Below are 25,653 nucleotides of genomic sequence, written 5' to 3'. Positions count from 1 at the left end.
CCCACATGAATCAGATGTTTGGATCAGTGATGGTTATGGGATTGTTGCGCTTGGCATCGCTCGCTGTGCAGATAGGGTCAAACCGAAGAGAGCAGCAACCATCCCCTCATGGCTGGGCATACAACCCCCTTGGATACATATTCAGGGATAATGAGATCTAAAGGTAAAGGCTTTCTCAGGGAATATTGGATCATGTGTATATATAATATTAGATTTGTTCTTCAAAGCACAAGAAGAAGCTGAAGAAGCAACAGCAGAACATGGAGTTTTAGGGATGAAAGAGCAGAGCTTCCCAATCTGGTGGTGATTAGGGACGGGATGGGATGGGATGGGATGGGATGGGATGGGATGGGATGGGATGGGATGGGATGGGATGGGATGGGATGGAAAAAAGGCTCAAATTCTCCCTGAGCCAGGCGGACTGTAGGTCAGAAGGGGATAAAAGGCTTCCTAAAATAAATGTAAAAGCTGAGGTAAAGGTGGAAAAGCAAAAAATCACCAAAAACTTGGGGTGACAACACCAGAGGCAAGGCCTGAATGTATTCAGAGCTGAAGTTTGGAGCTGCAGGTCAATGCTGAAACAGCATTTGGGAACAAAGATGCAGCAGGATCGAGAATGTATCAGCAGAAGGTGATTTCAGCAGGTGCACAGTTTGACAGAGGTAGTAAAAAAAGGTAATCGTGGTTTGTACTGTATGTGGCAGGGAGATGCTAAGCCTCACAAAAGGGTGCTTACGAAATTCAGAAGTGTTCACTTTAAATAAAAAATGTGGCAAAGTGGGGAAAGTATGAGTTGGTGTAGGGTAAGAAAGTCAACAAAATAACCCCTGGAATGGGGTTTCTGTGGGCAGATTTAAAACATTACTCAAAACAGTATTTAAACCAGAAACACAACAGGTTCCATGTTTCTAGGAGAAGAAGAACACATGGCATTGCTCTGGACACTGGGTGGAAATGGTAAAACCCTCGACCAGTAAATTCTACAGTGACTCCTTGGGAACAAAAGCAACATGTCTGGATGATCTGCAAGCAGCACAGCCAAAGCCCAAAGCTTGTGGGGAGGCTCAGGAAAGCTCTAAGGGACAGTAAGGTGTAATCAAATTGAATGATTTTCAGGGAAAAAAACAGTTGGAATCTTACTAGTGCATGGCACCTGGGAGGGCAGGAAAGGTATTGAAAAGGCTTAGTACTTACTAAAAGTGCTTAGTACTTACTAAAAGTGTTTAATACTTATTAAAAGTATTTCTGACAATGATAGTGCTCGACACCATCACAAATAACTCTGGCAGCAGCTCCCTGCTGCAGTCTGATTCCCTGGCCATGGATTTCCCTGTTCCTTCCTCCTGTGTTGGCTGGCTCAGAGGTTCCCACAGCTTCATTCCTGTCACTGTCACACACAGTGTGTGTCACAGTGGGAACAGGAAGAGGGACACAAATGACACAAACCTGCCCAAAAAGTGGAGCAGAGGAGACAGAGCAGTGGGTTGTAATCCCACAGTGTGGCAGCAAGGAATGTGCAGGGCCTGCTGTTCCCCTCTGGGATGGATTTTGAGGTAAAAACGGGCGAAGGAGACAACAAAAGCTTTTCTCCTCTGCTTGTAGCTCTGTGGCTCAGCCAACACAGCTTCTGGGGTTTTACACATCCTTGCAGTGGGCAAAGGGAGAGCTGTTGGGCTGTTTTCATCTTTACCTTCTTGGTTGCTTAAAAAACAACAGTAAAGGAGCACATTCCCTCTTCTTCCCCTCTGCTCCACCTTCCCCTCCAGCCAGAGAGGCACCATAGGGGGAAAAAAGCCAAAGAACACATTTTTCTGCAGTTGCTTGGGGCTTGTTTCCCATTCAGAGGCAAGACAGGAATGTTCAGCAAAGTGGAGCCATCTGGCTCAGGTGCTTCCAGGGCTGTTCAGCTCCGCACCACAGGGATCATCTGGAGGGGAGAAGAAGACTGAGCAGGGCCAGGCTTTGCTCACAAGGCTTTAGAAGGTGACATTCTCAGGTGTAGTAAATTTACAGTAGTCACCTAAGGGGGGAAAGAGTTGGAAAAAGCTTGACAAGAAACAGGCATTACTGGAGAAATAAGACACCTCTGCAGTGCTTTGAATGGTGTGAATGCTTCTAAATGTGCTCACAGAGGGGTTTCCTGTCACAGGAGGGACAAAAGTGCCCAAAAAAATGGGTAAGTGCCCACATGGAGAGAGAGGTTGACAGGAGATGGGTAAAGCTTTATGTGCAGAAAACAAAGATGAGAAAACTGCTCAGACAAGAGACTGCAGATGAAATTGCTGTGGTGTATTAGGAGTCACCATCCCCAGAGCTGTTCAAAATGTGTGGATGTGGCACTTGAGAACATGGTTTAGTGGTGACCTTGGCAGTGCCGGGGGAATGGCTGGATTAGATGATTTTAACGGTTTTTTTTTCAATTCTAATGATTCTGTAATTCTAAGCATGCTTATGGCAGAAAATAAGAATAGGTAGGGAGTTCTGCCTTAAGGTTAGGTAAAGTTAGTAGATTTGAAGGAAGGGGGGAAAAAAAGAACATCCATGGGTCTAGCTAAATTAAGTAAACTTGGAGTAAAAGCGTAGCAAGAGGTACACAGGAAGAGCTTCTGTTTTTTACCTCTCTGTGTATCTGCAGAGCCCTGAGATTACTGTGACAGTGAAAATACAAGGGTGGTCACACCTCAGCTCTGCTTTGCCATGATAATGATAATCCTCACCTTGGGCAGCAGAGGCAGAGGTAAAAACTGCCTGAAACAGAGCTAAGCATCATCAGGAAAGGGATCCTTCCCACATGTGAGAACTTGTGAGCGTGTTGTGACAGAAAATTCCCAGCTTGCAGCCAGACCTCGGCACTGGGACTGGTGTAATTGCGGCAGGCAGTAATTACACAGCTAATGAGGGATGGGGGTGAAGAGGCTGAGGCAAAGGGAAGGCGGCACTGGGGACACCGCAGAGTGAGAGGAGGGCGAAGCAAGAGTCTGGAGGTGAGATACAGCCTGGAGTGGTCCGGAACGGGAATTCACGGGCACCCACAGAATCATAGAATAGTTGGGGTTGGAAGGGACCTCTGGAGAAGATCCAGTTCAAAGCCCTGTCAAGGCAGGGTCACCTGGAGCAGGTGACACAGGAACGCGTCCACACGGCTCTGGCAGGGCTGAGCAGGCGGAGGGGCGATCACAGCCTGGCAGGGCAGAGGTGAGGATTCAACGGGGCTGAGTTGAGGGTCAGGCAGGGCTGCGCTGAGGGCTCGGCGGGGCAGTCCCAGCCCGGCAGGGCTGAGGCGAGTCCCGGGGCCAGCTCTCGCCCCCTCAGCGACCCCAGCAGGCGGGAATCGCCTCAGCGCGGTAGTGGCGGGAAGCGCGCGCAGCGCAGCCCCGCCCCGCCCCGCGCACGCGCGCGCTCCCCCCCGCGCGACGTGGAGGCGGCGGGGCTCGGGTGAGGACCGGCGTTCGAAAAATGCCCGCGGCCTCCCATTGGCCGGCGGCCCCGCCCGGCCCCGCCCCCCGCCGCGCGCCGCGGCCCCGCCTCCCCCGCGCGGCCCCGCCCCTCGGCCGCCCCCCCGCTCCCGCCGCCGCCGCCGCCGCCGCCATTGGAGGCGCCGCCGCTTTGTGTCCGCCGGGCCCGGTGAGTCCCGGCCCCGCCCGCCCCCGGCGCCGCGCCGGGCGGGACACGGGGCCGCGCCCGGGAGGCCGCGGGTGCTGCGCGCGAGGCGCGGGGGCGGCCTGGCGGCGCCGCCGGAGGGGCCCCGGAACTGCCCTCAGCGCGTCCCCCCCTCGCCCTCCCTGCCCTGACAGGCTTGGGGCAACGGGGGTGTCGTGACGGGGAGTCGCGACACGCTGCGCGGACACGGCGCGATGTCGCGGTGGGCTCGGCCCGGCACAGGCCCGAGGAGGCGGCCCCGGGCCTCTGGTGTCGCCGGGCTCGGCGGGGCCTGGCGGGGTGCGGGCCTGTGGCCCCTCACAAAGGAGCTGCGGGGCTCAAGCACGCCCCAAACGCGCCTCTCCCGTCCCGCCGACACAGGGCGAGCCCCGGGGAAGGTCAGCGGTGGAAGGGGCTGACAGGGCCGCGACACAATAAATAATCGCTATTTATAAACTTAGGGAGCGCCTTGGCTCCCGCCGCGGCCTTCCCGCCTTTCGGCTGCTTGGCTGTGCGGTGGTTGGGGCTTTTTCCTGCACTAACTCACTTCCTCAGCGCCCGAGAAGTGCCACCGCTCGAGGGGAACCTCAGTCTGGCTCCGGTGTGGCTCCGCTTCCCAAAAGAGGTCCCTAATCCCCCTCGGCGCTGATAGCGATGGATACAGACCTACGTGTGAGGCTCCCGGGCACTTCCGAGTGCCTCCCTGCGCCCAGGTGCTCGCACCCTGCTCAAGGAGCGTTCATCACCCTCCTCCCCGGAGTGCACAGATTCTCCATAGAGAAGGCTGTTAAATTCCAGTCTGGAATGGGGCTGTTCCAGACAGGCTTCCATTCCTGTATCGTTATCCTTGCCGCTCTAGGCTGTGGGGTGTTTTTGGGTAAAACATCGCAAATATTTAAGGAGACAAAGAGCAGCTGTAAACTGGGGTGGCTCTTGCCAGGCTCTTTCCAGCTCCACCTGAGGACAGCTCCAGACCACGAACACTGTTCAGAACAAATCCTTCCCGCGTGTATTTTAACTGTTTTCCCACCCCCCACTGTTTGCTAATCCCTGGGGAACTGCCCGGCCTTTGCTGCAGGAGAAGAAAAGTTGGATAATGTAGGATTGTGGGTGTGTTCGCTCCTTTATACAGTGTAGCAGAGATCGATAGTTTGGATAGTTTGCTTATAGCTGTGGTATTTCACAGATACTCGGGTATTTCTCAGTTCTTAGCAGCACTTAGGAGCCCTACTGAATTATTTCTGGGTTAGTAAGTGTGTCACTTCCCAGTTCTTATCTAACTATTGAGTAAGTGTTGCACTCTGATTTCCCAGCACGTGACTTTTGTTTGCTTTGACCATAAATAGTATTTTTAGCATATTCAAGAAAGAGTTGGCCAGCAGTCTGGCAAGCAGCTGCCATTGAGGCGGGAAAGGTTCGGAAGTGCTTGTGTTTGTAAACAGTGTCCCTTCTCCATGAGAGCAGTGAGAGAGGGAGGTGAGTGCAGTTCAGGAGTGGAGATGTTTGATGGACTGGGCAGGAGAGCACAGACCTTCCTCAGGTGAGACTTCAAAAAATTGTTGGATAGAGTGGGCGATCCTTGGAAATCAGGAATGAGTAGAGGAAAAAAAAATACACATAATTCCTGTTGGGGGGAAGAACTTGGTATAAATACCTTGGGAAAAAGTGGCTTTTGGAGCTTTTCCCCGTTTACCTGTGTGTGCTTGCTAATTAATTATGCTCTCAATACATCATGCACGTTCATCAGGCAGAAGCTCCTTGAATTGTTTTTGTCTTTGGAATATCTTTTCCTGTGTTTTTTTCCCTTTCAGCAAAAAGTGGCATGTAAATCTCTTGGCAGCATTTTGTTACAAGTGACCTGGGGTCATCTGAGGATTTAGACTTCTGTGAGAGAGAATAGAAGTTTTACATTGATGGACTATAATGGGAGGTGTGGGTAGTTTTCTTACAGACTGCAATGAAATAATGATTTTTATCGTGTTCAGTTTTGTCTGTAGAATAAAAAATGATGGCTGAATAAGTAGTAGTCAGGAGGAGGGTTTATACAGTGGTTTTAAATGTAATCTGTCTAGGCAAGGAGGAGATGACCTATAGAGGGTTCAAACCCTGGTGTGTAACATTTGCAGCCTAAATTTTCATTCAGGTGTCAGCAGTTTGTCAAAATTCATGAAGTTGGATCCTGACTTAAGATATTTTATCCAAGGTTATGAAAACTTTCAGCAGGGGATTTTCATGTTGGAGTTGTTTTAACTTTGTGACCTGACCTTGTTATAAACTTAAAGCTGAGCCCTGTGCACTCTAATGGGGGCAATTTCATCCCTCAGTGGCTTGTGGCAGAGTGTGGAGAATTTGGATCAAGGGCCATTCTAGCCAAAAACTGTTCAAAACTGTTGTTCCTTAGAACTTGTCACCATCATGATCCTGAGCATCAGTGCAGAGAGGGGTTATTTTGAGACAGCCGTTCAGGCAGAAATTCTGCTTCATATTAATCCCTTGGCTGAGGTTTCTGTGAGTTTTAGGTATGGTGGTGGTGTAATTTAAGTTGCTCACTGGCTGTGGCTGTTTGGGGACATGAGGAAAAACTCCTGGGTGTAGGAATGTAAAATAATCCAGGCAACGGAAAGGATCTGTTCTTACTGTCTTCTGTGCAAGTCAGAGATTGATGGAGAGAAAATCTGAAACCTGTAGTGGTTTTCTATTGAGCTCGTGTTCTTTGTGTGGAGAATAGTGGAGGTGAGGCATGGGTGGTTACTGCTGTTTTAATAAACATCTGTGGGGATTGAGCTGGCTTGGGGTTGCTGGTGTTGGACCCTAACAGAGACAAGTGCTAAGCTCAGCCCTGGGTGGGAGCATCAGTTTCACTCTAGTATTGTGCCTCTTTTTTTTTCCTTTTTTTTTTTTTTTTCAGTGAAAGCAGCATCTGTGTGCGCAGAAGTCAGGGTTTAATTTTTGCTGTGCTCTGTAAAAATCAGGACAGGCAAGGTGTAAGCTGGGTTGCATTCATGGTGTTTGGAGTCAGAGGCTCAAATTCAATGCTGAATGAAAATGTTTTCAAATGAAAATATATCTTTAGGCTTAAAAAACCCTCCTTTGAGTCTCTGAGTGTAGGAATTCCTGTGGTTGGATGCTAGAAGTGTGAAGGATTTTTGCTGTTCTCCTCTGAATCCTGAGGTACATGGGGTTAGTTGTTCCCCCTCTAACCCCATATAGGGAAGGAGTGGATGGAAATGGACACTGTAACACAGACAGGCCAAGGAATGCGCTGCCTGGCAAGTGGGGAGCTCTTGGATGTGTGTGCTGGACCACTATTCCTGGTTAATTGAAACAAGCTGCTTTGTGCAGCCTGCAGCAGCGTGGGGCTCAGGTAGCCTGGAACAGATCCCCGAGAGCCTTCACTGTAGGAGAGCTGCAAGTACAGCCCTTGGAGCTGGAAATTCCAGGGAGCTGGGACACATCCTGGGGAATGGTGGATCTAAGAATCGGGACAAAACTTGCTGGATGCAGCAGAGGTGATGGGAATGCCAGCTGCGCTCAGCCATACGCAAGTGGGTTGGCAAATAAAGATCAGAAGTTGGAACTAACTTTGTATTCTTTGTTCAATAACATATTTTATTAATCTGCAGGACTTCAGGCTGGTTTAAATGACTAAGTGCTCCTGGGCTGATCGTAGCCGAGACCACAGGCAGCTCCATGAGCTGGAAAAGCCAAAGGCAGAGTGCTGAACACCTCCGTGAGCAGGCAGTGACAGCACCAGCTGACAGACACGTTTTGTAAAACACATTTGTATCCAAGTCGTTGCTGGATGATATAGTGTGACCATATGGATAGTGAGGGTTTGATAAAGTATCTGCTGCCTGGGCTGGGTTTTTAGGGAAGAGCTTTGAGGATTTCAGGGGGACAAAGCCTTGAAAGAGCTGTGCAGCTTGCAATTTAGAAGGTGATGGGTCTTGCCATCTGCAAAAACATTAACATTTCCTGTGCTTTTTCCTTCAGTTTCCAAGTCATTTAAATGCTCTTGTGCATTATAGAGTAGTAAATAACTGTCAATATTCAATAGCATGGTTTTTAAACCCAGTTTTACTTTGCTTTTTAAGGCTTTCTGATAACAAACAGTTGTTCTTGCTTGCATCACTTGTTGGATTTGTATCCCTTGACACCCTGCCTTCAAACCTGCAAGTGCATAAAACCTTTTTTTAGCCCTTTTTGACCTCATTTCTAGGCCGGTGTCATGTACTTTGTACCCAGTCACATCTAAGTACATCAATCACCCGTACGTGTCGTATGACAGTAAGGGGACACCCCGCTGGCCCAGGATTGGATACACTTCCTTGTTTTTTCCATTGCATATTTGTTTTCAGCCTGCTCACCCTACCCTGGGTCCCTGTGAGTTGGAGTTTCTGCCAGCCTGACACTTGGATTGCCACATTCAAAGCCTAATTTATCCTGAAGCATTTTCCCTCAAAGGAGATTGAAGGCTGAGATAAGTTGAAAGATCTTACAGCCAGCAGAATTTTTTTTTTTTTTAACATTCTTGTGTCTCTTGCATTAGTGGGGGTACTCCAAACTTCAGAAACATTAAAAATGTGTCTCACCTGAAGCCTTCCTTTATTTATTCCTAATGATGTGATAGTTCAGGAGGAAATTGCTGTAGGTGTTCCGAGTAGTTCCAGTAAAACTCCCTGTACCTTTGGATCTTCTGTTAGTAGCTACTCCCTGAGTTGGGAGACTGGACACATTCCTGCTCATCTAGAAATCCAGAAATTTAGGGGGTCTGTTGCTTATCAGCTCTTTGCTGGATTACCTGCTTTGGAATAAATAGTTCATGATAGTTTGGGGGCCTGTGAACCTGCAGATTTCCTGTAGAAAAAGGGGTGTAACTACGTGAGGAGTAACTTTCTGTACTTTGGTGAAGGTTAGCATCCTGGTGGTGTTTTCACTGCTGATGTGATTATATTTTTCTGACAGTTGATCAGATTTAAATGTTCATTAGAGTTACCCAACAACCACCTTGAAAACTGCATCCTCAGCTGGTGGCCTGTATCCCCTTTCAAGGCACAATGTTTGTCTGATGTTTGTGTAAACTCAGAATACAGTTGTTACTTTCATTTTTTTATTGAGTGATGCTTGTGATTGTAGCTGTGGTTCCCGTTTAAGTTGTCTTTTGAAATAGCGTGTCCAGGTAACGGTTGGTTTGGGTGACTTGATTTTTCCATTACACGGATCTGTTTTATTTGGAGAGGGGAATGAGGTTTTCTGCATTGTCGTTGCAAAACTTTCTGGTTTTGCTTTATCTTTTTGAGGAACTGAATTCAGGCCTGTTTGTGGTTGATATTTTGTACTCAGTGCAGAAAACCACTTTTGGTCCCCCCGTGGAAAGAAATGGGCTGAGCAGGCACAGTCCCTGCGTGGATGCTCTCACAAGGGCTTCTGACTTCACCCCTGAAGACCATCAGTGCTTTGCAGTCAGCAGGAGATTATCCTCCTGCCCCTTTGATTCCCTGGGCCTTTTGAGCAGGATATGATCCATGCCTGGGAATGCGGAGGGAATCAACAAGCCACTCTGAATTTCTGCTGGATACCAGCTTGTTTGCATGTATTGTAGGCACAGAAGTGAAGAATTGTGCTGTGTTAAGTTGTACTCTTGAGAGCAAAAAGATATCAGTGGTTTATACACTGATCTAAACAAAAGGGTTTTCAGAACTTGGGAAATTTTAAGTCAAAGTTGGGAGTACTGCTTTCATGCGTGTGTCTTGCAGGTCACACAGTTTAAAAATAAATAAACCCAGGACCATGTCAGCCACAGTGCGGCTTGTGTGTGTATTTAATCCCAGGGAATGCATCTTTTGTAGCCCCCAACTGATTTCCCTGAGGGGGAATCCGTAATTGGTTATTTTAGGACTCACTTCAAAATTCTGGCATTTTCTTAAAGGGCTAAACACTGGATATTGAGCTGAAGCCTGGTGAAAATTTTCATTTTTTTTCCCTTTCACTTTCCACACTTGAGAAAGGAAGGTCCCTTAAAATAGGCCAATTTTTTTTTTTTAAAGTGCTGTGCTATATTCTGTATATTCTAATTGGCAGGCAGTATATTTTCACATTCAGACATTTCACAAGAACATTCATCTCTTTTTATTTTGGTTTTGGCATGTGGTGCGTTTTGATTTTTCTGTTTTGCCTCAGAAGAAAACATCCAGTGCTGTTGGACTTTGCTTTCCTTGGTGCTGAGGCAGGACCAGTTCCCTATGGGTTTTCAGAGTGACTGTTCAGTTCCTGTCAGAAGTGTCTCTGATTGATTAGGGATCCCCACTGCTGAGTAATGACAGGACTGTATTTTTGGGAGAGAATTGGTGTTGGTGTGGTACAGAGCATCCACCTGTGCAATGGGGAGTGCAGTGCTGAAACTGGTGAAAGTCAGCTTGAAAACAGGGCTGGGACTGGTGCTGGGTCTCTGTTCAAGAGGAAAACACTCAGGCTGGGGAAATACCTATTGAAAGTGAAAGTTTATAGTAAGTGTCCACCTTCTGAGCAAAAGGAAACATCCAGAGTAGGTGAAAATGGGAGCATTTGGCTGTTTCTCTGTAAGGAAGGGAGGAGGGCAGGCTGGAGCTTGATCTTTGGATGGAATTGGGACAGGTCCAGCTGTGGTTTGCTGGAGGTGAGGCTTTGCTCCTGAGGTTTTTAAAGGGAATGCTGAGAGGAAGTGAATGAGCTAATGAATCCCAGGTTTGTGATGGAATTAGTGGAGCCCCACTCCTTAGGAAAGGCCAGTGCAGGCAGATGGGCAGCAGGTAAGAAAGGCTGTAAAAGCTTAATAGTAGTAAGTGGTGAGACTTGATGAGGGTTAAACTAAGCTTAACCCATTTGTTATCCATGACAGTGCATGTGTTTGGAGCAGAGCTTTGGCAAGCTTATGTTTTCTGGTAGAAGGCATGGAGACTGCTCTTATGATTGTCATTTTTTGGTCAAAAGAGTCCCTCATTTCTTTAAATTGCATGGGATTTAGTTTGGGGGGGCATGGCTTGGCTTCCCAATGCTTTTTATCTTCTGCCTAACAAATGTGGTGGTGTCATTCCTTAGCTCCATGTGCCAGCTCCTGCTTTTACCCAAAGCCACTGAGTGACCAGTTCCCTCACTCAGGGCACAGTGCAATGGCTGCTTCTCATTAATGCTTGCCCTTAACTTAAAGAGCCTTTTTATCTTTCAGCCATGTTCTAATGGAGCAGGTTTGGCTTGCACCTTTCCCATTTCTGCTCCATCCATAGCTCTCCAGTTTGCATACATGTTTTAGCACCTTTGTTGAATGCAAGTGTTGCTTGTCAGTTGTGTTAGTCATGAGCTGTAAGTCATTTATCCTTTTCTTTTTAATCTTTAATTTGATAGATACGTGGATGTAGATGTTTTTGTTTTGTTAATTTTCACACCACATCTTTTCTGTACTTTAGGTTGACTCCTCACTGCACTGTGAAAACCATTAGGAAAAAGTCCTTGGGGTTAAAACCTAGGGCTCCACACTGTTACCTGCACTTGGGGCTAGAAATTAATATAAATGTCGACTGATCTGTCTGAAGCTGAACCCGTGCATCATAAGGCGCTTCCACTCTTAACGGGAGCTCAGCTGATCCACACGGACAAGTTAAGTGAGGTAGGGGCTGGCCCTTTCTCCAAGCTTGCCCTTGGATCAGTCCTTGACTTCCAGTCCTGCTGAAGGTTGCTCAGCACTCTTTCTCCCCTGCTTCTAGGAAACTCAGTTGGGAGTCTAACAAACTCTGCTTCCCCTTCCCTGCTTTCCCTGAGATGATGTATCTGTCAAAATCCTCAAATGCTCATCTCATTAAATTTGGAATTGAAATTATTTCTTTTATAACCATAAAATGTGGAGCTATCCTCTCCTAGTAAGCTTTGAAGAAGCTGGTTTGAGGGCTACTGTCTTTTAACGTCATGAAAAATCCAAACCAGAATATTTCTACCTATGCTGCTTTGATTTATTTTAATCCCGTTTCAAAACTTTCCAATTCTTCCCAGCATCTGTGCTGATTTTCATGTGCTTTCTGTAGAAAGTGGAAGACGACACGATGCCAATCCGTCGCTCGGTGAATGCTTCTTCCCGGGAAACTCCTCCCAAAAGCAAACCTGCCGAAGGGGAAGAGGTCAAAGCAGGTAAAGTCATAGTTCTAGAGGGGATTAATGTATATCCAAACATCGGCTGGGTCTGAAGCTCCTGGAAAACCCTACAGCCAGGATGAAAATATTGTTAATGTTTGGCTCCCTGTCACAGGGTTTTCCAGGATTTGTGTTTTGCAAACACTGTTTGCAGTCTGAACCCATTTGTTTTGTCTTTTATACCCTGTATCACTCCAGACATGAAAATATGGCCAAATATGGTCCCTTTTAAGTTTGCACATCCTTTAGGATGAAGAAATTATGACGTTTCAGTAGTGTCAGAAAGACGGTTTGACATAAAAAGGTGTAGTTAATGAATGGAAAAACAAAGTATTCAATTTTTTTTCTCTATTTTTCTGAGCAAAAATGTTTTACCACGATGTGTCATGAAATCTAGTCTGATATTAACATGCCCTGTCTTAGCAGCTTGGCCTCAGTGTCCCAGAATGTGTCATTTCACTACTACAGTCAACTGGTTTCACTGACTTTGTCCTCTGGTGTCACAATTTAAAAAACTACCTACAAAACTGACTCTTAATTCACTGCACATTTTAAATGCCTCTGTGGGAAAGCTATGGACAGGAATGTATCAGAAATGCTTAAGCTTCACACAGCAGTGTTGGTGGGCAGTTCTTTATCCAAAAAGTGTGGAATTTCAGTTTATATGCATCTCATCTAGTAGGCAGCCCAGTCTCTGTTCTCAGCTAAATATGCTTTTATGTATTTTTTATTTCCTTGGTAAGTTGATTTCTGACTGGATTTGATCCTTCTGATATACAAGCGCTCCTGCCAATGCACGTGCCACCTAAAGCTTTGCCAAGTCTGGAAAAATGTGATGGAATTGTAATTATCCTTCAGGTGATTTTGTATTTGAAAACAGCTGGGTCATAAGCAAAGCTCCTTCGTAGAATCCCAGGCCTGTCTGCAGCAGCAGACAGGAGTTAAGAGGAGAACGCTGGTGGAACTTGTTAATTGTGAAAATGTTGCATGATGTTGTTTGCAGTTATCCTGGCATTCGAGGGCTGATTGCACCTTTATTGAAGCTCTTTCAGTACTTTCCTTCACTTTTTACATTGCTTTTAAATAACACATTTAAATAAGTGAAAAGAAATTGGTGGAAAATAATTAGTGGGGTGTGATCTTAAGTTTGGCTTTTTTTCCCTCTGCCTTCCTAAAGAATAAAAGATGGTTTCAACAGTGATTTGATGCTTTTTCACATTTTCTAGATGCAGAAGTCACCTCTGAGGAATCTGCCTCTGTTGGGGAGGAACAAGAGACTGAAACCCTGCCTGCTGCATCCAGTGAAGCAGAACAGCCAAAGGAACCTGAGAATGAAGGGAAGGAGGAAACAAAGTCCTCAGAAGAAACCAAAAAGGAGTAAGGCTTGCTTGGTGCTGAATTCAGGGATTTGGGTAGGATTCTGAAGGAAGTCAGGTTCTACAGAGAGAAAAGGTAGTGGGAGAGATGGAGGAAGTGAGTGCCTTAAGGTGCTTCTCCTTAAGATACTTCTCAGGAAGAAGCTACTGATCACATGTAGCTGCTGTTCTCAAACATGTGAGGCTGAATATTGATATGAGATCTCTTTTTTACTAATAGAAACATCAGACTATTCCTTAAGTTATGCTAATTTAAATAATGTCAGATGTTCTGGGCTTTTTTGTTGTTGTTCTTGTACTGCTTGTTGGCTTGTTTTAGTGCCTCTTGTCTTACTGCTGCTCTGTATTTTCCCTAAGCGAGAAGGATCAGTCGAAGGAGAAGGAGAAGGAGAAGAAGGTGAAGAAGACCATCCCTGCATGGGCCACGCTCTCTGCCAGCCAGCTGGCTCGGGCACAGAAGCAGACTCAGATGGCAGCCACCTCCCGGCCCAAAATGGATGCGATTTTAACCGAGGCCATCAAGGCAAGCAGGACACAAATGTGTGGTTTTTATTCATCTGTCGCAAAGCAGAACAATTTATGTCCTAATCCACACAATTTCAGCTTGCTGAGGTGCAGGTGGCTGATGTGTGCTAGCAGGAGGCTGAGTGTATAAGATGGGTGTGCTTGTGCCTGAAAGCCCATGGAGCTGACGTGTGAGTCCATGAGGATGACGAGGGGCCCTATAGCTGATTTCTTTGTTTAGAATTCGTTTCCCTCCCTAATTACATTATGGGGAACAGCTAGGATGGCATAACCTGGTTGATTGCTGTCATCATTTTGTTTGCTGTGCCTCCTAGCCACATTTAACTTCATTTACCTGGATTCATCCATCTATTTGATACATGTGCTTTTTTTTTTAGCCTTAACTTGCTCTAACTCAGGCCAGACGGAGGTACTGTTACCCTGCATTCCAAAGTGGTCTTGGTTTACTTTATCCCTCCTGATTGTAAGAGGAAATCTGTGCTGTTGTAGCTGTGCTGCTCCTCTCCCCTCAAGGCTTGGTTGCTTCCTTTAGAGGAGGCCTGGACTCCACCAGCCTTGACTGCAAGATGGCCTTTCCGTCTATCTTCAAAAGATGAACTTCACCTTCCGTTTTTTGCTAGTTTACTAATGTCAGTCCTCCATCTTATTAAAAAAAAAAAAATGGCAGCTTGTTCTGACTTAATGATTACTCTGTCTGACATTAAAATGTGTTAGGAGATCAGTTGTGCAGCATTAATTTACCCAAAGGTGACTGTATTTTAAGCCATTCCGTGTGAGTGCTTCAGAGCAGGGGATTAGTAGATATGTGCTTGCTGTGCTGCTTTTCTGTTGTCTGTGTTACTCTTCAGCTACTCAGGAGGGGAAAGTTAAGTATTTTATTAGTCATGCTTTATACTTGAGTCACAGTGGGGAAAGGGCCAGCCCTGGCATCCTGTGGTGGCCTGTGTGCATCAGTCCAGTCTCTGTTCTCCCAGCCCTACTCAGGGTAATTCCAGTGCAGTGGTTTCTAATGTTTTGTTTCTGTTTCAGGCCTGCTTTCAGAAGAGTGGTGCCTCGGTCGTTGCAATACGGAAATACATCATCCACAAATACCCTTCCCTGGAGCTGGAGAGGAGGGGATACCTGCTGAAGCAAGCCCTGAAAAGGGAGCTGGAGAGGGGAATCATCAGGCAGGTAAGAGCTGCTTTGTGGAGCAGCACTGGAGACAGCATTGCTGAAGAGGGACTGTTTACAAGGGCCTGGAGTGACAAGACAAGGGGGAATGGCTTCAGAGTGCCAGAGAACAGGGTTAGACGGGATACTGGAAAACAATCCTTCCCTGGGAGGGTGGGGAGGCCCTGGCACAGGGTGCCCAGGGATGCTGTGGCTACCCCTGGATCCCTGGAAGTGTCCAAGGCCAGGCTGGATGGGGCTTGGAGCAGCCTGGGATAGTGGAAGGTGTCCCTGCACATGGCAGGCGGTAGAACTGTGTGATCTTTGAGATCCCTTCCAGCCAAAACCATTCCATGATTCTGGGAACTGCACAGGAATTTCCTAACTCCATTAGCAGGTCTGTGGAATGAACATGTTCTCCCTTGTGGAGGTTTATCAACCTCTGTCTCTGCTGTGTTGGACACTGGCAGGATTTCAGCACTGTTGTGTCAGTCACATACTTTGCATGGTTGGTTTTTGTGCAATTCATGGCAGTTTCTGGGTGTTGTGTCACACAGCATTGCAGCAGCATGTGAACCCAGCAGTGTGGGTTTTAACACTGTAATTTATGCCTGTGTTATCTGTCAGGACCTCCTGGTCAGGACAGCAGAGTATGTCCTAATGTCTGGCTGCAGTTTCTGATCTTACTGAAGTTTCAGTGGGTTCAAATCAGGCCTCTGCCATAAGAACCCACTGCAGGGTGACAGTGCATTCAAAATCTGCATCATGATGTCTGTAAGTCTCTCTCAGGTTGTTAGTGTTCTGAGTTACGCTGTTAAGGACTGAAATGGACTTTCTCTTGAACCAGGTGAAAGGAAAGGGAGCTTCTGGGAGCTTTGTGGTGGTGTCTAATGCAGGCAAAACTGTTCCAAAAGCCAGAGACAGAAAGGTAAGATGGATCATTTTAAAGAACACAGAAATTTATTGCTCTGAAGCACATGTACCTTACCCAATATTCTCAATGCAGTGTTCTCCTCCTTGCTGTGCTTTTACTCCCCGAGTACAGCAATTAAAACACCCATTCCACTGGCATCAGAATCAGAAAGCTACTATGAGGAACTAAACGCAAGTCGAATGATTAAAATCTCAGTCTTAAAATTTTTACATTAACCCCTTAGGCTTTGGTTCAGAGGCAGAAAACGAAATAACAATGAAACTCTTTGTCTGTCTTTACCTGGTAGAGAGAGGTGCCTTTCAGGTACTGGAAGAGAGTTTTATGCTACTCCTGCATGTGTTTTATCCATTGTGTGGATAAAGGGAAGACTCCAGTCTTTAGGACTGAGAGGAATGTTTTCCCATCAGCTGTGAGAACAGAGGGAGAAAGAGGAAAATATCCTAAGGCTTCTGGAAGAAAGCTGCTGATGCTGGGTGTTGTTGGGGAGTAATGTGAAGGGGATGGTTTTTTGAGCTTCACAGTTAGTTGTGGTTCCAGCACTGCTGATCTCCACTCCATGCTGTGCTGAGTGTGTGAAACACATTCCTAACGCTGCAGTTACAAAATGTTTGGCTGGAATTGCCAACCCCCTGGGATTAGACAGGTGAAGTTAGACAGGTAACACTTTGCTGCTCATCTCTTGCCTCCTGGGGAGACCAGAAGCCCTAAAACTGAAGGAAGTGTTCACACACTTGCTGTAGGGCCCTGGAGGAAACTAACTGCAATGGAACTTTTTAAACAGAGCTCACTGGCTCCACGAGGAGCGTGAGCAAGGCACCTGATACCTGCTGACACATCACCTCTCTGCAGCGTATGGGTGTCTTTGTTCCCAGTTACTTTCTCTGCGCTGCAGCAAAACAAAGGTTTTGGATGAATTCAGCTGGCAGGGGAGCAGCTCCCTCACCCATTGCACTGTTTGCAGAGCTGCTGTTCAGAATCAAATCACTGAACTTCAGCGCATTTTCTGTATAAAGAACAGGTCGTTTTTCCCTGATTATCCCCTCTCATAGCAACAAAAGGGGTGGAAGAAAACTCAGAATGGAACGTTGGCTTCGATCAAGATTTTATTGCGTTATTTCAAAAAAAAAAAAAAGGACTCCTGTTTAGCTGTTTGTTTTGGGGAAGATTTGATTTGTGTAAACAAGTTCTGTCTTTGATGAGCTTTAAGTTTTGTGTCAGCATGTATCATCATCTTCACAGAAAGGGTTGTAAAGCATTGGCACAGGGGATCCAGGCAGTCACCATCCCTGGAAGTCTTCAAAAAACCTATGGATGTGGCACCTGGGGGGCAAGGTCTGGTGGTGAATATGTCAGTGCTGAGTTAATGTTTGGACTCGATGATCTCGGAAAGCTTTTCCAGGCTGAATAATTCTGTGATTCTATGATTTTTCTCCTGTCTCATTGAAGGGTGGCAGAGAAAAACGTCTATAGCAAGGGGAAGGAAATAATTAAAATTACAGATGTTTTTAGATACTCAGCAATTTGTATTTGTAAAGTTTTCCTAAAACTCCTGTGAAAATTCAGCCAGATTTGCTGGATTTCACCTAAGCTGCAAAACTTTTCAAGTTGTTAAAAAGCTGCCTTACAGCACCTGAGTTGCCAGCTCTGCAGCCAATGTCAGGAGCACTTCTCCCCACATTTTCATTGCTGGTTCAGAAACCCAGAGTTTTAGGCCCTGCTGATGCATAAAAGTCTGTGTGTTTCAGAAAAGCACTTCGGCTCTGAGCACAGAGCAGCAGGTGAAGCTGGAGGACGTCTTGCCGCTGGCCTTCACCCGCCTGTGCGAGCCCAAGGAGGCTTCTTACAGCCTGATCAAAAAATACGTGTCTCAGTATTACCCCAAACTCAAAGTAGATATAAGGTAAGTGCTGGAGTTGCTTTAGCAAGCAGAGGATTGGGGAAACTTGGCCTTCCTCTGGCTCGGTCTCACTTCATGATGACTCAGTCTGGGATTTAAGCAGTCAGGGGCTGCTCCGAGTTGCAGGGCCTGTGGGAAAGCTTCAGGAAAAGCTATGCCTTTTCCTGCATCCCTCCACATCCCATCTTTGTTCCTGACACCACCAGCAGCACTGCTCTGCACACCTTAACCACACCCACATCCCTTTACTGCCTGGATGTGAAGGCCTCTCCTCAGGGTCTCATCCTCCTTGGATCTGGATGCTTTAGCCGGCACACACGTACAGTAATCTTTAAGCTGACCTGTACGGAGTGAGTTGAGGCTTGGGAAGGAAACTAGGAAACCCTGTGTGTCACCTCTAACAGGGTTTTATCAGCCCCTTGTTTGTCTGTGAGCTGACTGAGTGCCCACCACATCCAAATGTGCTGCTCAAGGTGAGGGGATCCTTGCCAGGGCTGCGTGCCCGGAGCTGCTGGCGGTGCCGTGACACCGAGCGCGCGCTGCCAGCAGCTCCCAGCGCAGTGCCGTGTTCTGTAACGAGCCTTGCTGACAGGTCTCCATTTAGTGTCTGCATGTAGGCAGACACGCTAAGTGCTGCTCTGCTCACACGCTGCAAAGCGCTGTTTCTCTGTTTGTGTTTGGAGCTGTCAGTGTGTGTCAGTAAAGCTTTCTTCTCCTGTGTTTCAGACCCCAGCTGCTGAAGAATGCCCTGCAGAGAGCTGTAGAGAAGGGCCAGTTAGAGCAGATCACAGGGAAGGGAGCATCTGGGACATTCCAGGTCAGAGAATGAGTTCATCTTTGTCGACCACAAGCCTTGGATGTCAGTTACTGTGCCCTCTCCCCTGGTTTCACTGGGTAGCCCTTTCTTCAGCAGCCTGGCATGCTCAGCACTTACCCAGCTATGAAGCAGTAGGACTCTTGGTCTCCGTTTCAGGAGCAGCCCCCTGTTCCCTTGCTGAGCGTGCTGCACGCACTGCTCAGCTCTGACTCACCAGCACAGTAGGGAGCTGGTGGGGCAAGCTTTCCTTTCCATCTCTAACTGGAAGTGCAGCAGGTACCCCAGATGCCTGCAGTGTCTTTTACTCATGTGTGTGCCACAGAAGTTGCTTGGGTCCGTGGGATGGAGAAAGATGTGATTTATTTTGCTTCCTTTCCTCCCCTGAGCAATGGGCCCTTAGACTGCCACATCCTTGCAGTGTATTTGGGGGCTGGGGTGAGGTGTTGCTGATAAAGCCCCCCAGGCCAGCTGACTGACCACAGCTGGGAGAGCAGCGTTCCCTGTGCAGTGTTTTAATATTAAACGTATCTGTGCTAATGCAGGAGCGCCGACCCACCTGGTGCAGAGGAGCTTGTCCTGACCTGGTTTGGGAGAATTTTGTCTTGATGCTTTTCTCTTCCTCCTTGGAAAATAGCTGAAGAAATCAGGGGAGAAGCCCCTGCTGGGTGGGACTCTGATGGAAGATGCAATCCTGTCTGCTATTGCGGCCATGAACGAACCGAAGACCTGCTCCACCACAGCACTGAAGAAGTATATCCTGGAAAATTACCCAGGGACCAACTCCAACTTCCAGGGTAAAGTACTGATCCATGTAAGGCTTCTATTCTGCATGCTGAGAGAGTCCTGCAGCTGCAGATGTGCCTGTGCAGCACCTTTAAACTGCTCTGTTGAGCTTGCAGGGAGCTGCAGCTGCTCAGCTCTTTGTGCTGCAGAGATGCTCTGTGGTTTTCATTCCCATCAGTCCCTTTCAAGCCGGACAAAGGCCAGTTCCTGAGACAGAATGCACAATTCTCTTGTCTATAGCCAGGAAGGGGGAATAGTATTCAAGTACTTTATTGTTCTTAAATCACCAAGTTGATTTCATCTGTCTCTGCTTTGAAAGGGACAGCATGGCATCAATGCAGTTCCTAATTGCTTTTCATTTCAAGAACTTGCCTAGTTTAACTTTTTAAAAAAATTCATGAGCACCCCTCTTACTAAATTTGTTTGAGGCCCTACTTTGGATCTGATTTTTAAAAGGTCAAGCAAATAAGGAGAAAAGCCAATCGTGTTTTATTTGGAAGGGAGATTTGGCACGTCTTTGTTCCCAGGAGAGACACTAATGTCTGGTTTGACTTTTGCATGAGCAGAGACTTTCAAGCAGATCTTCTGATGGCTTATTTGGGTTATTTGGGCTGAGCCCCGATGCAGTTGGTTGGTGCTGGAGGTCAGTTGAGAGTGGCTGAGCTCACAGCAGTCTCTGCTCAAACCTGAACGTAGATCAGTTTGTTCCTATGGTGTCACTGAGCTGGTGCCATTCCTCGGGAGCAGAGAGGAGGTTGCTGATCCCACAGTCTTTGCCTGGAGCTGAAGCACAGCATCAGCACAGCTGTTTGGTGCAGGGTTACTGACACAGCACAGGTCCCAGGGCTGAAGAAGCTGCCTGAGGCCTTCTGCCAATTAGGAATTGAAGTTGAGTGTGACTTCTTAATCTTGGGGCAGGGAAAAAGAGTTTCCAGGCTTCCTAAGCCCTCGCATGGTTTATTTTCAGACCATTGGAAATGTCCCTGGTCCTTAGGGCCTGCGTTGAGCCAGCCTCCAGTGCTCGTTACTCCTGCAAGGCCGATAAGGAATCTCAGCTTGCAATCTGTTGTTTTCTTTCTCCTTCTGTTACATAAAAGGAATTTTGATGATCTCTGCTTTGCTCTGAGAGCAACCGGAGGAAGATCTGGTGTGATGTGAAAAGCAGGCGGGTACACGCTGCAGAGCCAGAGCTCTGCTCTCCTCCCCAGTTTATGCCTCATCTCGGAACTGGACTGTACTGGAGTCAAATCATTTACGTGCTGCTATTGATCTTTGGCACGCAGAGTAAAAGTAGCCTTGTGGTTATACAAACTTTGGAATGCGCTTGAGAGCAAACCTTGTTTTTCCCTGGGAGCTCAATATGTAAATGGACCCTCTAATTCGAGCTGAAAATGGTTCTGAACTGACTAAACACCCCCAGCCCTTTGCCAGAGACAAAGATCCCCTGTACTTGTACAGTCTGAGTTACAATTCTTACACAGCGCACAATGGAATGGCTGGAATAAAAGTCTGGAATAAAAGAATGGAATAAAAAGTTCATTTGTTGTATTTCTAGACCAAATATTTTACCCTCTAAAACAAAAACCAAGAAAACCGCAGTGTGGGGAAGGATGCAGCACATACAACATTTAGAACTTGAGATCAAAAGCAGGGTAAAAGGCTTGTTTTAAAACATACTTTGGAGGACAGTCTGAGACCTGGGTTAAATTTGGGCAGAAGTAGTTACACAGTGCTGTCGAATGATTTATGAAGGAGCATCCCATGATCATGACATCAGAAACATGCACTGTTCTTGACTCCTGCCTTTGGAGAATTTAAAGCCACTCTTGCCAAGAGCTCAGGAACAATATCTTGTATCTTGGTCGAACATTGACTGAGAGGATTTCCCTTCCTGACTCCAGCTCTGATTTCAGAGGGCACAGCAGAGAGCAGTAAGATCAGACGAGAGGATAAAGATAGTAACTCAACCTTTCTCTGATTTCTATTTCACAGTGCATCTACTGAAGAGAACCCTGCAGAAATGTGAGAAGAATGGCTGGATGGAGCAAATTTCTGGGAAGGGCTTCAGTGGAACCTTCCAGCTTTGCTTCCCTTATTATCCCAGGTAAAGAGCTTGGCTGTAAAATGATGTTCAGGAGTTTTGCACAGCTCAGGTAGCACAGCTGACGTTCATGAGCCAACCTCCTATTTACAGGGAGGTTGTTGAGGGTTTAATCACTGGTGAACTGCCACATCGTCACCCATGCTCTGGATAATGGCATTACTTGGGTGAACAGAAAGCTGACTTCATTGGCAAGGGAAGCTTTTAAGGGCAGTAGAAATACTCGGCTCACTATTCTCAGGTTGTGCTGGTTTTGTTGCAGGCTGGGCTATTTGAGTGTTCCTGTGCTAAAACCAATTCACCTGAGCAGGGAGTGGGGTGGGTTCTCCATGCCAGGATGCTCCTAAGGAGCAGGACCCAGCTGTTCCTTCCTTAAGGGAGGAGAGGTGGGAGGAGGGAGGATGACCTAGATTAGCTACTCTGAGTCTAAACCAGCCTTTCTTCTCCTGCTGTGAGCTGATACTGTGCTGGGCCATGTGGAGCCCAGGGATGGGGCCTTGGTGTCCCAGGAAGAGCCAAATGGCAGCACCGTCATTGAAGTGCCTGCTCCCCAGCTCCCTTTATTGCACACATGAGTCCTCACAGCTTCAGCCACACTCAGCTGCTGCAGTCTGATCCTGCCCCTTTGTTGTTTCTCTCCCTGGGTTTGCAGGGAAGGAGCAACGATGGATGGAAATGGAGAAGGGACAGCTTAGGGCTGGTGCATTCCTAGGCTGTCATGTGTCTGCCATTGCAGAGACTAAATAACCTTGGTTTGGGATAGCAGCAGTCACAGAATTCCTGAGGGCATTTCTGGATTAGGTTAAAGCTGTAACCTTAGTGGGAAGCTGCAGTGCCAGGGGAGAGCCAGGGTTACCCCTGGGCTTGCCTACCGTGGAGTCATATCCTTAGAAGCAAATCACACTCTGACCAGACCCCTCTTGTAGCCCAGATGTGCTCTACCCAGAGAAGCAGCAGGATGAGGATTCTGAGGAATCTGATGAGGAAGAAGAGGAGGAATCTGAGGAGGAAGAAGAATCTGAAGAGGAAGAGTCTGAGGAGGAAGAGCCACCACCAAAGAAGAGGTATGGCAGCATGAGAGATGAGTGGGCTCCTTTGGATGAAAAAAGTGTCTGTCACAGCTGTAGAGTGCTCAGGTGCGGTCACCTGTCCACAAGGCTGTTGCTCACAGGTGTTGGCAGAAGTTTCTAATTATTCCTTCCTCCAGAGATGCTGACCTCCCCCAAATTCCACAATTTGAAGCCTTCCTCTTTTCTCCTTCAGATGAGAGAGAGCCTGTGTTTATTCTTTGTGTTGCCTTTAGTCTCCTGCTTTAGAAAGTGTGATGTTTCATGTGGAACTTTTTGTATTTGTTTCCTTAAAAAAAAATCTTCCCTGCAGTAATTATTTGCAGCTCTGTAGCCAGATACGAGACCTGCCTCACTCAGAATGTGGACTTAATATGTGTAGGAGCTTGGGTGGGTTGGACGGTCGGGACGGACGGAGACGAGAGATCTCTGAAGTCCCTGTTTCATCTTCCCCAACAAATATGAGCGTTGTTTATTAAGTAATAAAATCCCATTTAGAGAGGAGAGATAGTGCTTAGGGCTCTTAATTGTTCTGACAGCTAACTGATTCACTGTCATTATTTACATGTTTATTTGCCTAACAAAGGGGTTGGAAGCCTCACTGGCAGCTCTGTGGGGATGGGAAGTGCTCAGTGCAGAGCTACCAGCGAAGCTCTTGCTTTTTGGGATTTAGCTCATGGAATGTGCTGGCAAAGGACAGGGATGCCAAGATGTGCTTCATTTATGCAAATTGCTGACAGCAGCTCTGCTCTGGGTACCATTTGTGCCTCCACTGAGCTCCTGTGCTGTCTCTTCCTGACAGGATGCAGAAGAGACCACCCCCCAAATCCCGGAGCAGGGCCCCTCCAATGAAGCGAAGAGAGTCCAAACCCAAGCCAAGGAAAACCCCTGCCGCCCGCCGGGGCAAAGCAAAGCCCCCTCCCAAGGTCAAAACTCCTGCTAAGAAAGCCAAACCAGCAGCTCCAGCCATCAAGAAAGCTTCCAGTGGCAGCTCTTCCAAGAAACCAGCAGCCAGTGGGAGGAAGGAAGTGAAACCCTCGGCCAAGGGCAAATCCACCATGAGGAAATCTCTCCGGGCAAAAAAGTAAAATGTTTCCAGTGTCAGGGAATCCCATGGTCAAATCCACAATCTTGTTTTATAAGTCAACGTGCATTTGTATTTTAGTTCTGATGCTTAAACACTTCTTTAATTTTTTTTAATTTTTTTTTTCTTGAATGATGGGGAAAAGCTGAAAACTAAATCAAACCAACCCGAGCATTCATTAGATCTCAATGCTGTGCCTCGTGCCTGCCCCTCCCCTGGAACGAGTCATCTTTACTTTCTGCAATAATTTTAGGACTTTTCTAGGACGTCTCTAATCTGTACATTTATGGTGTTCCACGTGGGTTTTGGGGGGGAGGGTTGGCTTTTAAAACAATTCTTCAAAGAAGATCTTTATATCTTTAGACAGCAGGAACAGGATGATCAGGGGAATGTGATTCTTTAAAGAGAAGGTGCCGTGGCAGAGGAGTCCTCCCTAGATCCCTGCATGCCGAGGTCCTTCGCGCTTCCGTGAGGGAGCCGTGTACATACAGCACTTGCACTGAGCCCCGAGATGCTGCTTTCCTCAGAGCCACAGGCCCAGGGGTGGCTGGTGAGTCAGATCCTCGGCGTCTCCTGAGGGTCTGGTGCCAGAGGGGCTCCAAAAGGGGCAGCTCTCGGTTAGGTGGGTGATTTGAATTAGTGTTTCCACACCACATCTGTACCTTAAAACCAAAATATATCAGTCTTCTTGAATCCAACTTTCAAATGTTTTTAAGAGATGAAAAGCCTGAGTTTGTTACCTCTTGTTTACCCTTTTTTAAAGAGAAGTTGGAGAGCTATACAATTGCTAATGTAGAGTTGTTGATAAGTGAAGAACATGCGGTTTGCTAAAATAAAATGAAACTAGATTCCAGGCCTGCCTTCTGTGTCCATTCTCTCCTCACCACAGCTTCTCCTCCTGGAAAGGTGGAGAGGAGGGAGTGGAGTCACCACGGATTGCTGCAGAGGCAGATCTTTGTTCAAAGCCAGCGTGATTTAGCCCGAGCCACTGCCAAGCTCTGTAGTTGGACCAACTCCTGACCTTTTCCTTCCCTGGTTTCTCTGGAGACAAAGGTGAGTGAGAAAAAAAGCTCTGTTGGAACCTCTTGCTGGTCCTCTTCTCCCCTGTCAGTGATCAGTGGGGACAAAAACCCAGCTGCAACCTTCTCCCCCTGCCCTGCTCAACGGAGCAGCACCTGCCCTCAGAGCACGTCCCTGGCGCTGCCATGCCCAGGGCAGTGATGCCAATGGGACCTGACAGTCTCCAATGTGCTGCTGCAAAGAGCTGTGAGGAGGGGAATTACACACACTGAAAGGGAGAAAACAACTTCATTGAATTTATTCCTTTCTGCTGCTGTCCCAGTGTGCTACCTCTAACTCGGAGTTTAAAAATTTCCTATAGAAATGGCCTGAATTGTTCCCATCCCTGTAAGAAGGGTACAAACAGCAGGTTAAAAATCACAGCTGATGGGAAACAGAGTGAAAGCTCTGATCAAAGAATGATCCACAGGGATGTAAAGCAATTAGAAACATTAGTCAATAGCTTGTTCTTGGGGCTGCTTGTACCAAAGCCGTGGGGTTTGTTGGCATTATGGTGAGATGAATTGGAGAAACTTCTCAGTGCTAGGATATTTATGAGGACAAGGAGTCTTCACCCAGTTGCTGGGCGTTTTTCAACCTCCCTCTTCCCAGTGGCATTCCCACACCAACAATCTCATGGGTATTTGTTAAAACACTGCTCTGGATGACACAGATTTCTCACATCTGAGCAGGAACACCTTGAATTAAGGGTTGTGCCAAAACCTTGCTCATCACCAGACTCTGGCTGTGGTTTGAATTAAGTGATTGCTGCACACCGAGCCAAAACAAAAGCCACGGGGTTGGTTGTATTTAATCCAAAGGAGTGATCCTTTCTTCCCAGGAGCAGTGTCTGGGGTTGAATTGGAAAATCTTCATTGCCAGCAGAGCAAATGCCTTCTGGGGGGTTTGTGCAGGCTCTGCCACTCGCTCTTCTCCAGTCTCCTCTTCCTGGCCAGACTGGGCTCCGTTTTGTTGTCTCTTCAGCCCCATCTGTCCTATTTCCTTTTTTTCCACGGTTTCTCCAGTATCAGTTGATCCTGCCATCGCAGCTCACGGTGT

The 25,653-nt window shown here is 47.2% G+C and overlaps 1 protein-coding gene across 1 annotated transcript; it reads left to right on the top strand.

Moving 5' to 3' along the window:
- Positions 1-3,554: 3,554 nt before the first annotated feature.
- On the top strand, positions 3,555-24,388 carry HP1BP3 (heterochromatin protein 1 binding protein 3). Its single transcript, XM_082295510.1, has 13 exons — positions 3,555-3,624; positions 11,082-11,281; positions 11,694-11,796; positions 13,026-13,176; positions 13,533-13,698; positions 14,730-14,873; positions 15,700-15,780; positions 17,532-17,686; positions 18,410-18,500; positions 19,135-19,294; positions 21,276-21,387; positions 22,311-22,448; positions 23,254-24,388. The coding sequence occupies exons 2-13, from the start codon at positions 11,186-11,188 to the stop codon at positions 23,537-23,539; spliced, it is 1,683 nt and encodes a 560-aa protein (XP_082151636.1). The 5' UTR covers positions 3,555-3,624; positions 11,082-11,185; the 3' UTR covers positions 23,540-24,388.
- Positions 24,389-25,653: the final 1,265 nt, after the last annotated feature.

Source organism: Coloeus monedula (assembly GCF_965178545.1).
Source record: "Coloeus monedula genome assembly, chromosome: 22".
Lineage (NCBI taxonomy): Eukaryota > Metazoa > Chordata > Aves > Passeriformes > Corvidae > Coloeus > Coloeus monedula.
Note: the sequence above shows the minus strand (reverse complement) of the source record. Positions and strands in the feature narration are given on the sequence as shown.

Bases quoted from the DNA above. Each gene is read 5' to 3' on its own strand.
- HP1BP3 (XM_082295510.1), top strand. From the start codon at position 11,186: ATGTCGACTGATCTGTCTGAAGCTGAACCCGTGCATCATAAGGCGCTT. The intron at 11,282-11,693 runs GTAGGGGCTGGC...TGCTTTCTGTAG, and splicing joins ACACGGACAAGTTAAGTGAG to AAAGTGGAAGACGACACGAT. The intron at 13,177-13,532 runs GTAAGGCTTGCT...ATTTTCCCTAAG, and splicing joins TCAGAAGAAACCAAAAAGGA to CGAGAAGGATCAGTCGAAGG.